We start from the raw sequence: 14,173 nt of genomic DNA, 5'->3' as shown, positions 1-14,173 counted from the left end.
CACACTGGTGCCGAGCCGCTGTGAACATGATGGCACCACCTCACAGAGGCAAGCAGTGCTAGAGTGAAGAAAGCGTGTGATGGTTGCTAAGTCACATAGAAGATCTTTGCTTGACAGACATCAATTTGGTTTAGGTTCGGTTGGTGTGGAGAGCAATTCAATTCGGTAATGAGAAAACCTATTAGTACAGTTCTTACCAGTGAGAGGACTCGAGCACAAAGCACTTTACACAACTATATTGCTATTGTTACTGTCATCTGCATCTCAGGATATGGCTAGAGGCACAGGACACTACAGTCACCCATTCATCCACAGGTCAACTACTGTTCAGGGAGTAGGTGCCATAGCCACCTTCCGCACTGTCTCTTTGCACTCTAAGCCCTACCTCTGCACCAGCCAAGCACATCAGAGAGTCAAGAGTGAACTATCAAAAAAGGCTAAGCAGAGTGCACCTTTAATAAGTCAATATGTAAACACGGATGAGGCCAATCAGATTTAACTTCCCATTCCTCCCAGGATACATTCTATTGCAAAACTGCCCAATAAGGCCCCTGCTAACATGGTTCGCCACAGGGGATTGCACTCACCTGGCTGATGAATGGTGCTGCTTGTTCTTTCTGGAAGAGGAAGTGCTGGTTGGCTGTTGCCTCATTACGTGTGCTACGCCCACATTTAGTGGCTGAGCTGAGGGAAGAGTCACATGACCGGCCAGTAGAGCTGGCTGTTGCATGATGGGATTGTAATGGCCGCCGTGAGTGTGCGTGTTCCTGGAAAGAAAGAAGCAGGATTAGTTTTGGGAATGTTACTCCTCCCTACACGTTTCCTCACAACAACCTCCATGTCACAAAACTAACTTCCCAGCCAGTCACTGTCACAAACCGCATTGTATCCTTTACCCAGTCTTTGGTTGCTTGCGTTCACAACCATCCCCACGTTTCAACGCACTTGATTATGCTAGGCATTGCGATTCGTAATAAAGGACACACATTCACTCATTCTGATAATAGCTCAAAGGAATTAAGACCAACCTCGTGAAGCACAATCGACATGACTCTATTCGGGTGCAGCTGGGAGGTAAACACTGATGCTTGCAAAAAGTATTGCTCCAGCATATACCTTCAATCTGTGTGTACAACTCTGGCTTCTATGAGCACCCTGGAGGTGTCTGTCACTGGTGAGGATGTTACTGATGCAGGCCAGCTGTTTGCAGCAGTGCCCCTTTTCATTCGCTAAGCATTGCTTGCTCGTGTTAACATGAGGTGTGGGGGGGAGGGAGTATCTTACGTGATTGTATGGCCTCCTTCATGCACAGGTACAGAAGGTGTGAGGCTCCAAGAACTTAAGGTGCATTTTTGGGATGCATTTTTATAGAAGGTGCAATGGGCTTGTTGGGGGATGTCAGTGATGGAGAGAGGTGTAGAGGACAATGGGCCTCATTACGAGGTCGGCGGTAACCCGCCGCTGCAAGCGGCGGGTTGCAGCGGAACTCGGAACACCGTTCCGCCGCCTGATATCCCGGTGCCACCGCGATATTCCAGGTGGCGTCAGGCCGCGGGACAGGGGAGTTGCTAGGTCTGGAAAAGACCCGGGGCTAAGCTGATGTCGGAACTGTTGGGACTGGGGGCTAGCTAGTCTTTTGGCTGTAGCTCCTGAGATTCTATCCGGGGCTACAACCAAAAGATCAGGGGCTATAGCCCCCTTAGCCCCCCCCTAGCAACGCCCCTGCCGCGGGATGTCTGGCAGCCGAAAGTGTAAGTCCCCATTCCCGTGGAGTCCCATAGGACTCCACGGGAATGGGGACACAAAAGCACCAGCACCGTTTTTAACAGTGCCGGTGCTTCTGTGAAAACCATGCCTGCAGGGGCCGGTGCTCCCGGCAGGTCAGACCTGCCGGGAGCACCGGCCCCTGCAAGCATTCTCAGAGTCTGGTGGTCCGGAAAGGGTGCTGATACATTGCTACCAGCACCCTTATTTCCAGACAGCCAGGCTTGTAAGGAGGCTGGTGCATAGTAAGGCTGTCCCCGGGCCTGCTACTGACATACAGAGAAGGTGAAGTTACATATGCAGGCACATGTGCAGGTTCTTGCCCCCGGAGAGGACAATAAATGTCCATTTGCCTATCCGGCCTGGTTCTCTGGCATGGGTATATTCTTTAGTGGCACATAATGTTTAACCCATCCAATAATGCCAGGAATGGGATCACTGAACATCTTTGTATATCTCACTTTTGTAACCTCTTGGCTTTATTACAAACAGCCATTTCATTACTTAGGGCCAGATGAGGATTGGAAAGTACAAAATCATCTTTCCTGCGGGTAACAAGATGCTGGCATTGTGAAAAACTCTGAAGGTACGAAAAGGTGAGGGTTGCATGTGGGGGAACTATTGGTACTTATTCAGCTTATTTATTTATTTATTTATTTATGTGGACCACGCCGTAAGCCTGCAGGCATCTCGGCGCAAACATTTAGACATATAAAGAGGTACGATACAGGCCACGGGACACACAATTCACATAAATAAGCTGTCAGTGGGCCGTCTGTCAAAACTCTGGGGGAATTTATTTGAAAAGAGGGGTTTTGAGTCTTTTTCTGAAGATTGTTTAGGAGGGTTGAAGTCTTAGCTGTGTCGGAAGGTTATTCCATGTGATTGCAGCTTTGATGTGGAACGCTATGCGCAGTCCGTTTGATTACTTGAACCTTGCCATAACCATTTGGCCTTGTGATTCAGATCTGAGGGCGCGACCGGGCATATAGCAGTTCATCTTCTTTTTGAGGTGTACTGGGGCTTTCCCATGGGCGCACCTGGGTGCTAGGGTCAGGGCCTTGAACTGTTAGAGGTGAGTCACCTTTCCTTCTCCACAAGCTGTTTAGACTACAGCATGGGTTTGCAACCTTTTGCTCTCCAGGTGTTTTGGGCTACAACTCCCATCAGCTCTAACCTGTGTAGATAATGCTGGTGGATAATGGGAGTCGTAGTCCAAAAAAAGGGGAGCAAAAATGTGCAGAGCCCTGGGACTATAGCATGAAAGAGTAACCAAAAGAGGATAACAGAGGAGAAAACTGTTCATCTGACTAAGCTTTCAATAGCATACTGGCCATCAAGCGAGTTAGTTCTTATATTGACTTCTAGAGCTTAATATTGGCATATGGGTAGAACAGATAGCAAAAGGTATAGTTTGCATGTTCTTACCAAGGGGGCTATAATACACGACATGCCTATTCTGGCTGCCGGATCTTGTAGGGATTGCAATTGGATGCTGCGGGGCTGGCTTGCAATTGGATGCCGCAGCAAGGGGAGGAAGTAGACTGTGCGACTAAAAATACCTTGCTAAGAAACAGATTTTCATTTTCGGCAGCTTGTGAAGTGACAACAAGTTGCCAAAACTATTTAATAATATTGAATGCTCTTTAAAATTGTATAAACCCTGTTTTGAAGTCCAAGGCCAAGGGGCATCTGCTTTGCTAGGTCTGGAGATTTGTGAAAGAAGGAGTCAGAGCAACAGACTGGTTAACATGTTAATTAATTATTATTAATAATAAATCATACTTATACATGCATACATACAACATGTTAATTAATACATATTAATTAATATATACCTGTCACAGTCTTATAAAAAATGGACGAGTACTAAAAATGATCATATTCATATAAAATACTGTGAGCAGTTCATCAATTGACAGATAAGAAATCTCACTAACTCTGCTCGGTGAAGTAATGCAAGTAAATTCATACTTAAGAACGACCTCAAATGGAGGGTCCACAAGTTTGGCTCACACACTGCACCATTAGGGTCTCACGTGGAGAAAAGAAAACAGATTTATGGAAATGTTTGCCCAGGAAAAGCAAAACATGAGAAGACATTCCGAGCACACATCTTTAGGACACCAAGAAGTTGGAGAACATCCATGAGGTCTTGTGCAGAATACTCTTACACTGCTACAGGGCATCGCGATAACCTGTTCCTTATTTAGAAAAAGGCAGGGACTTTGTGGTTCAGTGTTTTAATGGGTGAATTTAACAGGCCATCTGTCAGATATAATTCAGCTGATCTGCGGTGCTCCACAGGGCTCGTCGCTCTCGCTGCTTTCGTATAACTTATATCTACAACCACTGATGGCCATATTCCGGAAATTCGACTTGTGCTGCCACTCCCAGGCCAATGGCACTCTGATTTACTTGAGAATAAATGAATCAGCGGAATCACTTCGTAATTTAGTATCACGCTTAGAGGAGGCGGGTCAGTGGAAGTCCTCGAATCACCTCCGACTGAATCCTAATAACAAAATGGTAATTTTGTTCGCCCCTAAACATTTGTTAGGAAAGCAAACTAAATGTCCTTAGCCGCCCTGTCTGCTGCTGGGCTCTCTGATGGCTTCTGCCTCAAAGATGAAGAACCCGGGTGTTGCATTTGGCAGTGCAGTCTGTGGTGTGAGCACCAGGTGGAACCCGGGTTGCATTTGGCAGTGCAGCCTGTGGTGTGAGCACCAGGTGGAACCCGGGTTGCATTTGGCAGTGCAGCCTGTGGTGTGAGCACCAGGTGGAACCCGGGTTGCATTTGGCAGTGCAGCCTGTGGTGTGAGCACCAGGTGGAACCCGGGTTGCATTTGGCAGTGCAGCCTGTGGTGTGAGCACCAGGTGGAAGCCAAGGTGCAATCAGCATTCCATTCGCTCCGCCTGCTTCCTTTGGTTCTTCCATGTGTCTCTGCGAATCAAATGAACTGACTTCAGAGGGCTCAGAATGCAGCAGTACGACTTGTTTTTAAAGTACCTAAAGCTACCTCGATCTCGCCTACGTGCAGAACATTGCACTGTCTGCTGTGACGAAGCGCAAGGCATTGGCCCTCATTACAACCTTGGCGGAGGACCATGGTGCTATTAGCACCATGGTCCATGCCGCTAAGGTTGCAATTCCGCCATGGTGGATGGCGGAATTACCGCCCCATTCCAAGGTGAGTGGGGCGGTAATTCCCCATTCACCAATTGCCCCTTCCCCATTCCCATTTTTGCCCCATAGGGCATAATGGGAATGGGGAAAGGCGATAATTACGGCACCGTAAATTACGGTGCTGTAATTATCGCCAAGGTCCCTTTGCGGCATGGCTTTTAACGGCTGCAAAAAGCAGCCGTTAAACAGCCATCCCGCAAAGGGAACCTTGTAATCAGGCGTTAAGGGTCGGCGCCGTTTATGGCGCCGTAAACCCCTTAACGCCTCAGTCGGAATGAGGCCCATTGTCTTTTCTCCAAAAGGGAGGGACCACTTCCTATGACAGTTTGGACAACCATTTGGAGAGAACATGGATTCACTGCACTGGCACACTCCGAATATCACAAGGCTTCGGAGGACCGCTGTTTCTTTCTATTTATTCATTGTTATTTCCACTGTTTATTGTTCTCCCTTGTTCCCTTCCCTTGTGCCTTGTGGTGCTTTAAAACAATGTCTTGTTGTATAAGTACCTTATAAATGTCCAATAAATAAGTAAATAAAATGGTACCCCTATAACTCACCCGACCCTAGACACCCTTCTGACAACCCTAACAATAACCCCTTCCCTAATAGGGTCCCAAGTTATTGTCACGCTACTGTTCTGCTAGAAAGTAATGGGACGAGGAAGAATAGGAGTTACCTAAGTGAAGATCCCTTTGCCAGTACCATGACAAAGAAAACCTCCATTGACCCACAAGGGAACCACTAGATCAGTACTGTGATGAGGAAGACGTGGGTAGGCATAAAAATTACCTATAGGAACCGCAGTTAGTGGTGTAGTGGTTGCCGGTTTCCTATTGGCCCAACAATAGTTGAAATAGATGAAGGAAACCAGGAAGTGTTGTCAAGCCCTCCCTGGAGGTGAAAGGAGTAGGGAAGTTATGCTGCAGGAGATGGAGCTGTGGACCAGAGGCCTTGCCAGAGAGAGGGGGAACCTTTGCACTCACGCAAAGTGCTAAGGACTCGGGGATGCCCAGGAGAATACCTCTATTTAGCCCTCTTTGGAGGAACCAGAGGTGAAGGCTTCCCAGGAGCAGCCCGAAGCAGAGAAGCCGTAGTAGTAGCCTGAATCAGAGAAACCGTGAAAAAGGTGGAAGACTGAAGTCCAAAACCGAAGCAGAAAGACCTTGAGGGTGACCAAAGACTAACGGGAGAGACCCTAAAGGTACAGGGGTGACCGTGACGGTTGGTAGGGGCAGAAGGGAGCAGTGGGATACCCTGACCCAGCTAAACAGGGGAAGGAGGGAAACTCAGGGGAAGCAAAGTAACCTTCCCGGAACCCCAAGAAAGGCAGGTGTGGGGCCTGCACCCAATGAAGATTACCCCTGACAGTCATCTTCATAGTCGCAGTACACGGCAGGGTTGTGAACCAGGTCTGCGAGAAAGAATAACTAAAGGAACTGTGATACGGGTCTCAGACCCACAAGCAGAGTGTGACAGGACTCATCTTTCTCATGGGAGAACTTGGCCAAGAGGAGGGCCAAGCAAAGCGAACCAAAGAAGAGAGACCAGGGTCTGAGACCTACAGCATGCAACATTGTGAGAGGTCAAGGGAAGAGCCATACCGCTTGGAATTGTGAATTTTGAAAGCCCGAGAAAGGTCAAGGGAAGAACCATACCCCTTGAGATGTGAACTGTAAGAAACCTGAAGAGACGCAGTGGAAGAGAATCTCTTACTGAAACCTGCGGAACTGTGTTTTTTGCAGCTTCTATTTTGAACTTTATGTTGGAACTCTGGAAAATAGCTACGAGTATTCAGCTAAGAGACAATTCCCTTTTCACTTTATATATTTATGTATCGGGAGGACAGCTCAGCAGCAACATGCTCGCCTCGGAAGCAAGACAACACAGAGCAACCCAGGTTCGATCCTCGGATCTGCGCTTAGAAACCTCTGGGTATTAAGCATGTCATAAATAACCTATCATATCATATCATATCGAGTTTAGCGTGTGAGGGTCAGGTTAGGATTTGGACACAGGATGGAGAATTTTACTTTGAACATTCTGACACCGACACTAGTTAGTTTTGTTGAGGCGGGGAAACCCCTCTTAGAGTTAGGGCAAGTTAGAACTTTTCTCTAACCCCCACTCTTTTATCAAATAAAAGTATTTGCCAACCACCATGCTACCCTGGGGTCCGGATTTTACTCCTACACCCTCACACTGCCTATCAAACAAAGGATAGACATTAAGATCCTGTGTCTGGTCTTGAAGTGTGTGCACAATCCAGCACTTAAATACCCTTCAGAGAAACTGACCCGTTATGTACCAACACATATGTTACGCTCGGCATACAAATTCTTACTGGTTATCCTGCCCTCCGGATGCGTATCCGGGGGTGAATTTTTCTGTCTATGGCCCTAGACGTTGGAATTTACGGCTGGCCGATATTCGCAGTAGTACGTCGCTTCCTGGTGTTAGGAAGGCTTTAAAAACATTTTGGTTAAATAGTGTTTTTTTCCCCATTGGTTTCGATCTTCAGTTTAGCTGTTCCTGAATCGTAGTGTGTTTTGAGTCCATATATTTATCATCTGCGTCTGGAGGCAGTTACGTCTGTCTGGGGCGCGCTACAACTGCGTCAAAGTTCACATTCAGTCTTCCATCCCAGGCATGAGGGGATGGTCTTTTCATTAGTCTGCTGGAGGAACGTGTACATTCTGTAATCATAGCTCCAAACATGATCAAAATGTTCAAACGCTCAAATGTGAACATGTCTGCATGGCTCCCACTAAGGAATCCCACTTTGGAAAATGTGACATGTGGAGGCCATTTGCATTGAGCTCTTCTGGGACACGTAAAGGATGACTGCCTCCTTATCTGGATTAAGGAAGACACGCCATTGAGCAATGCTCAGTGACAGGCATGGTCCCTTTGGAATAATATAAAGCTCTTGCCGGGGGCTTTGCTGATTTTGTATGAATTCCAGGCTTTCTGTTAGGTACACTTCTGACCCAGTCTCTCCCCCATTTAAAACCTGGCACAGATTACCACCTAATTCCACCTTCCGGAATCTGGGAAGACATTCCGGCATTGTCCAGGCATGCCGGTACTACCCGGGTAATTGTGTATGCCGGTGATGAGATGCAAACATCTTCGAAGATGGCTGGGACTGTGAGGGCAACTGGCACATAATGACCGCGTTGATGCACGGGTTCCTCCTTGGGGAGGGACCACCACATGGGCAATGTCCTGCGCACCTAGTGTTGCAGTTCAAGAAGAAGCCGTGCCACATGGATGTACTGCCGACTCCCTCACACTCTACTTATTTTCCTACTGGAGCATCCTGGGCCCCGGAACTGATGCAGGACATGCAGCCTTAGTACATCATTGAGCATGGGATAGACCACAAACACAGCAGCAATCTAATGCCAGAACTGCAATGAGCACCACCCGGTGCACACTGGGCCGCACCGGGAATTCCCACCTAGGGAAGAAAAGATCAGAACAACTGATGCAGAGGACCAGCTTCCACCTCACGAGCACATGGGCCTAGTCTACCACCCTCTCTTCTCTCTCTTAACCCCGAGGGCTGCCCTAGTCTGCATTTACCAGTGCCATGGGCAAACAGCAGATAGTGCACACAGCTGTCATGCCTGCCGAGATAAGCACCTTCTATGAGCAGGTAGCTTCAGGCTATCAACCCGTGCTCTCAAAAACAAAAGAATGAACCCCTGATAAGCGTTACAGAACACATACCCAAAAAGGTGGGGGCAGAAGAAGATTCCGGAATTGCCACTTGGGAGAGAATGAGGGGTAATCCTAAATCCCCACATGGGTTACTGAGAAGAGAAGCACTTCTGCTGAGCCCCTCCCCCTGTTCTCTTCTCTCACAGGAGAGGCATTTTTCACTTTGCTAATTCAAAATAAATTTGCTAATTTAACCCTGCAGGCAACACACAAAAGAAACCGATTGCAGGGACACACGGTGCCAACTTGCAGGCTGAAAATGTGAATCTGGCATCGCTGCGGAATTGTATGTCGTGGAGGATCAGGTATCGCTGTTTGAAGGATGGCATTGGAAGGTCAAGGCAATGTCCCTAGCACTGAGCCGGGACATATGCAACCAACTGCCTTCTTAAATGCCACATTTGGTCACCAAGAGGAGAACTACGGAAAGATAGTGGCACACAGTCATTGTGTTTGTTAACAAAAGGAGCTGCAACACGTAAAGGTTACATCATGGAATCCTTTGATCCTTCCCAAGTAGGGAAAAAGATTAACTTTGAAACCTGTTGTCCTTAATAACTGTGCAACTGGCCAAGCTGAGCACAGGGCAAGATGACCACCTGTGACGTCATGATATGCCAGGAAGGCGAGACTGGCAGCTGGTCAGCTCCCGATCTCCTCTAGTTGTATGGGGTGGCAGGAGAAGCAAGATCTACTTGATTCTAAACTTTGGATATTTTCTTTTTTAAAATTGTATTTGTATTCATATTTTACGCACCGAAAAACCTGGCAGGCATCATATCAGGATGATGAAAGTCGTAAGCATGAATCCAACGACTTCCTTCTGTGTTTACAGATCCAGAGCCTACTCGTATTCCCAGGATCCTTTGCAGAGTCCCTTGGTTTAAGTGCATTTTATTTTTCACTCTTATCAAAGGACCTGTTGTTTGGGAGTTTGAATCTAAAGAATGGTGGCCCTGCCACTCCAAATCTGCATACACATCTGTGAGTGCAAATGGCCACCAAACACTGCTCAATTCCCGCCAAGAGAAGACCAGGAAGCAAAGTAGACGAACAATGATGTCATTTCGCAGCACCTGGAAACACGTTGAGGACCTTGAATGACCCTCACAGTGAAGTTGCAAGACAGGAAAGAGCATGGCAGAGAAAAAGGACAGGCGTAGCACAGATGGAAGAACAAGTCACAGAAAAAATCAACAATTGGATCCAAAAGCACAATTTAAACAAGCATCGGCAAAGCCAACAGTCTGGGCTTTTTGTGCAGGCAGGTGATAGGCATTCGCCGGCCACTGCCATGACCACCATATGTTTGCAACAGCTGGAAAACTCAGTGATTAGCTGGGCATATGCCAGCAAAACCTGGCAAATGCTGATCTAATACCTTAAGCAAAAACTGTTGGCTTTTTCGTTGCTTGTTTTTAACAGGACTTCAGTGCATGGAAGAGATATAAATCGAGTGGCTGAAGGCATGCTGGGTTAAGACATTTGTATTGCTCCAGTAGCTATTTGCAACTGTAATTAAACGCCCAGCAGACGGAACAGAAATGTTAATGTTAAAGGATATTTGTACTGCGCACTATCACCACCGGAGTGGTGCCCTGACGCTCTGGCGGCTCTGAAAGATGGGGAGGAGGGGTGAGTTAGTGGGAATAGGCTGGAAAAGTGCAAGAGAGCAGTGATGTGCTGATGGCAGCCTCAGCCCGGTGGGTCCGTCGGCTGCGCTTGGGGTGTTTTACGGTCGGTAGTCGTCGTGTGCTGTTGTGCGAGTCTATGTGTGGTTTATTTTGTTGTTGCAGTGTAGTGAAGTTTGTGTGGATTGCTGTGTTTTAGGCTTGTGGTTGTGTTTGGTTAGAGTTTGAGAGGTGTATGCAGAGGGATGAAATTGTTAGTGGATTGGTTAGTTGGCATTGCTTTTCTTGCAATTATGTCTAGGTGTGATGCCTGCTATCATTCACTATTCCATCGTTTCAATTTTCAATATTCTAGCTAAATGTGAGGCAGGCTGGTGATCACAATTCCAATTGAGTGTTGCACTCATCTTCCTTCGCAGTTTTATCTAAGTGTGGTTCATGCTAACACCCACAGACTTGTCTACATGTGACGCAGGTTAAAGTTAAGAATTGCATCTAAGAGTGGTGCATGCTAACATTAACAATCCCGTCTAGCTGTGACGCAGGCTAAAGTTAAGAATTCCAGCTAAGTGTGGTACATGCTAACATTCACATTTCTATCTAGATGCGACACGGGCTAAAGGTAAGAATTCCAGCTAAGTGTGGTTCATGCTAACACCCACAGACTTGTCTACATGTGACGCAGGTTAAAGTTAAGAATTCCAGCTAAGTGTGGTACATGCTAACATTCACATTTCTATCTAGATGAGACAGGGGCTAAAGTTAGGAATTCCAGCTAAGTGTGGTACATGCTAACATTCACATTTCTATCTAGATGCGACGCGGGCTACAGTTAAGGATTCCAGCTAAGTGTGGTTCATGCTAACACCCACAGACTTGTCTACATTTGACACAGGTTAAAGTTAAGAATTCCAGCTAAGTGTGGTACATGCTAACATTCACATTTCTATCTAGATGAGACAGGGGCTAAAGTTAGGAATTCCAGCTAAGTGTGGTACATGCTAAAATTCACATTTCTATCTAGATGCGACGCAGGCTAAAGTTAAGGATTCCAGCTAAGTGTGGTTCATGCTAACACCCACAGACTTGTCTACATTTGACGCAGGTTAAAGTTAAGAATTCCAGCTAAGTGTGGTACATGCTAACATTCACATTTCTATCTAGATGCGACGCGGGCTAAAGTTAAGAATTCCAGCTAAGTATGGTACATGTTAACATTGTTACACCTGTCTAAAGGTGACGCAGGCTAATCTTGACAGTTGTCTATAGTTGTGGCACTAGTTAACGTTGGCTAGTGTGTTAGTGCGAAATGCAATACAAGATTTACAGTCAGGCCAAGAATGGAGTTAGGCTGGTGATGACAAATCTCTCCATGTATGCATGGTGTAATTCTATGGCAATCTGCATTTTGGAGAGGTAAGGTAGAGTGGCGAGGGCTTTCTTGAGTAGAGTTATTGCTCTTCACCCCACCCATGCCACACTTACAGTTTTGTTGGTGTCTGTTGGCTGCTGGCTTCTTTTGCTCCCCCTGCGGACACCTGCAGACACTTCTTGTAGCCGCCCTTCGCCTCTGGGTCCTTAGCAGCAGGGGCTGCCGGGCAGGGGGCTGCCCTGGGAAGGTGGATTAAGAGCCTTGATAGACCAATTGGGGTTAGGGGGTGGGCAGGGATGTGGGAGGAGGGAGGGAAGGGGAACCACAGTCAAGGGACGCTTCAGGGCATGGCGGCAACGGCCCGGGGCTACAATAGGCCAAAATGGAGGCATTTCATGCCGAGTCTCACCAGAGTGCCGCGCTCACCTGCAACGCAGAGATGGAATCAGGCGTGCAGGGACCGCTGGCAACCTCCACACACAACGCAGGCTTCTGACTGGCCAATCATTGGACGGGGGCGGGCAGGGAGGCGGGAGGAGGGAGCGAAGAGGAGCCACAGTCAAGGGACGCTTTGGGGCATGGCGGCATCGGCCCGGGCCACAAAAGGCCAAAATGGAGGCATTTCATGTCGAGTCTCACCGGAGTGCTGCGCTCACCTGCTACGCTGAGATGGAATCAGGCGCGCAGGGAGCGCTGGCAACCTCCACACACAACGCAGGCTTCTGCCTGTCCAATCATTGGACGGGGGCGGGAAGGGAGGCGGGAGGGGGGAGGGAAGGGGAGCCGCAGTCAAGGGACGCTTCGGGGCATGGCGACCACTGGATGAAGGAACCGAAGATGAAATGAAGAGACGTTTGCTGCACCCTCCTGGACCATTGGTTTGCCCGGTGAAGCCCTGCTGCAGCGCTGAAGCTCCAATTTCCGTTTTGGCTAGAGAAGCCTAGAGTAGCAGACTTCTTCCCTTAGGTTTGTGGGACCAATTGACCCCACTTGACTGGTAGACCTCTCCCTGCTGGCTGTACTTCTTTGCTGTGGCTGGAACAGAGTGTCAGGGGACAGGAACGAGTGCATAGTCTTTAAGCCGGACCTGAGCTCCAGGAAGATCCTGAGGACTTCCCTGGAGGGGTGGGGAGCCCTCACCGGAAGCAGCCGTCGTTAACTTCTCCTGATGTGGTGGGACCTGGAAATCTGCACCTCTGGTCAGATGAGAGCACACGCCCCACCACCTTATCACCTGACGGAACCCCTTGTTGAGGGTGATCTTGTCCTGGAAGCTTCCGGACACCTGAATTCAACTGGCGTCAAGGAACTCCTGCAGTGGTCTCATCTGTAGCCTGCAGAGTCTGATGAGAAATGCACGACGACATCATGCAGAGCAGAGACTTGATGGCCCTCACCGTGGCGATCTTCAGATAACAGGGACAGGCTAAAAGTTGATGTTATCTCTTGAGAGAACGAGCTCAAAGAGATCCAGGAGGGTGTGTTTTTGGCAGGAAGGGGCAGAATGCGGTTGGGAATAGCCATAGGGATTAGCATTGCCAGGGGCAGTCAATGGGCGGCTAAATAACCAAACAACACCCACAATCTGTGTGTCCCTCCTCGCATGTCATCTACCTACCACCTGTACTTCAATGCGATAGTTTCGGCTTTTAGGTGGTGCTTAACCGCCACCTAATTGTTCAAACTAAAACATTGTAATGACTTATTGACTTATATCTTGGTGCACAGTATATAAGAACCCATCCTGAGAGCACAGGGATGCCATCTAAGAGGGCGGTGCAGCACGGGGGGAGCAGAGAGGGGGAGGAGGGGATGTGTGTCTTGGAGCCACCGGGGTGCAGGGAATAAAGATCGCTCTCTTAGTGAAGGTGAGAGAATCGAGCAGATATTGGCAAAGGTGTGTTTAGATCCTGCATCTGATGCAGCTTGCAACTCCAAAGAAAGGAAAAGGATCCCCAGGCAGAGAATCAGTAATACGTAGACTTAGAGGGGGTGAGCCAGGGCACAAGTTGAGGGTACACGCGGGTGGACAGAGTCCACCCACTTTTTTCAGAGGGAGGACCTATTCCCCCCCACCAGTTAAAATGAAAAACATTGAATGTCCTCTTTGAGTTTATGAATTAAAGCCAATCTCGGGGATCGAACTGAAGTTGTCAGGTTTGCAGGCCAGACACTTCACCACTGCACTATATAACCTGATGAAAAATCACACACAACTAAAGCTGAAATGTACCATTTCGCTACTGCAAGTTCCAGGAAAAAACATTTGTATTGGTTCTTGGAGTATAAAACATGTACACCTTTTATCGTTTTCAAAAACACTATTAGAAGACAATATCCTCTCTTGGTTTTGTGCGTGTGTTAATTTTCTGAAAGGTGCATGCCTTTCGTCCTGTGCAATTTGGTTGGTTATGCAAAGCCAAGTTAATGAAATGTGCATATTTCACCTTGACATGCCAAGTTCTGGTGACGTTACATCCCATTCAGTTTGTT

The 14,173-nt window shown here is 47.9% G+C and overlaps 1 protein-coding gene across 5 annotated transcripts in view; it reads right to left on the bottom strand.

The window, feature by feature from the left end:
* HIPK2 (homeodomain interacting protein kinase 2) overlaps positions 1-14,173 on the bottom strand; it is a 668,258-nt gene that overhangs the window by 116,910 nt on the left and 537,175 nt on the right. For all 5 annotated transcript variants that reach the window (XM_069628730.1, XM_069628733.1, XM_069628732.1 and 2 more), the window contains exon 12: positions 588-767. In XM_069628730.1, the coding sequence (XP_069484831.1) occupies positions 588-767 (180 nt within the window). The remainder of the gene's footprint in view (positions 1-587; positions 768-14,173) is intronic.

Source organism: Ambystoma mexicanum, chromosome 12 (genome assembly GCF_040938575.1).
Source record: "Ambystoma mexicanum isolate Mex_15411 chromosome 12, UKY_AmexF1_1, whole genome shotgun sequence".
Classification (NCBI taxonomy): domain Eukaryota; kingdom Metazoa; phylum Chordata; class Amphibia; order Caudata; family Ambystomatidae; genus Ambystoma; species Ambystoma mexicanum.
Note: the sequence above shows the minus strand (reverse complement) of the source record. Positions and strands in the feature narration are given on the sequence as shown.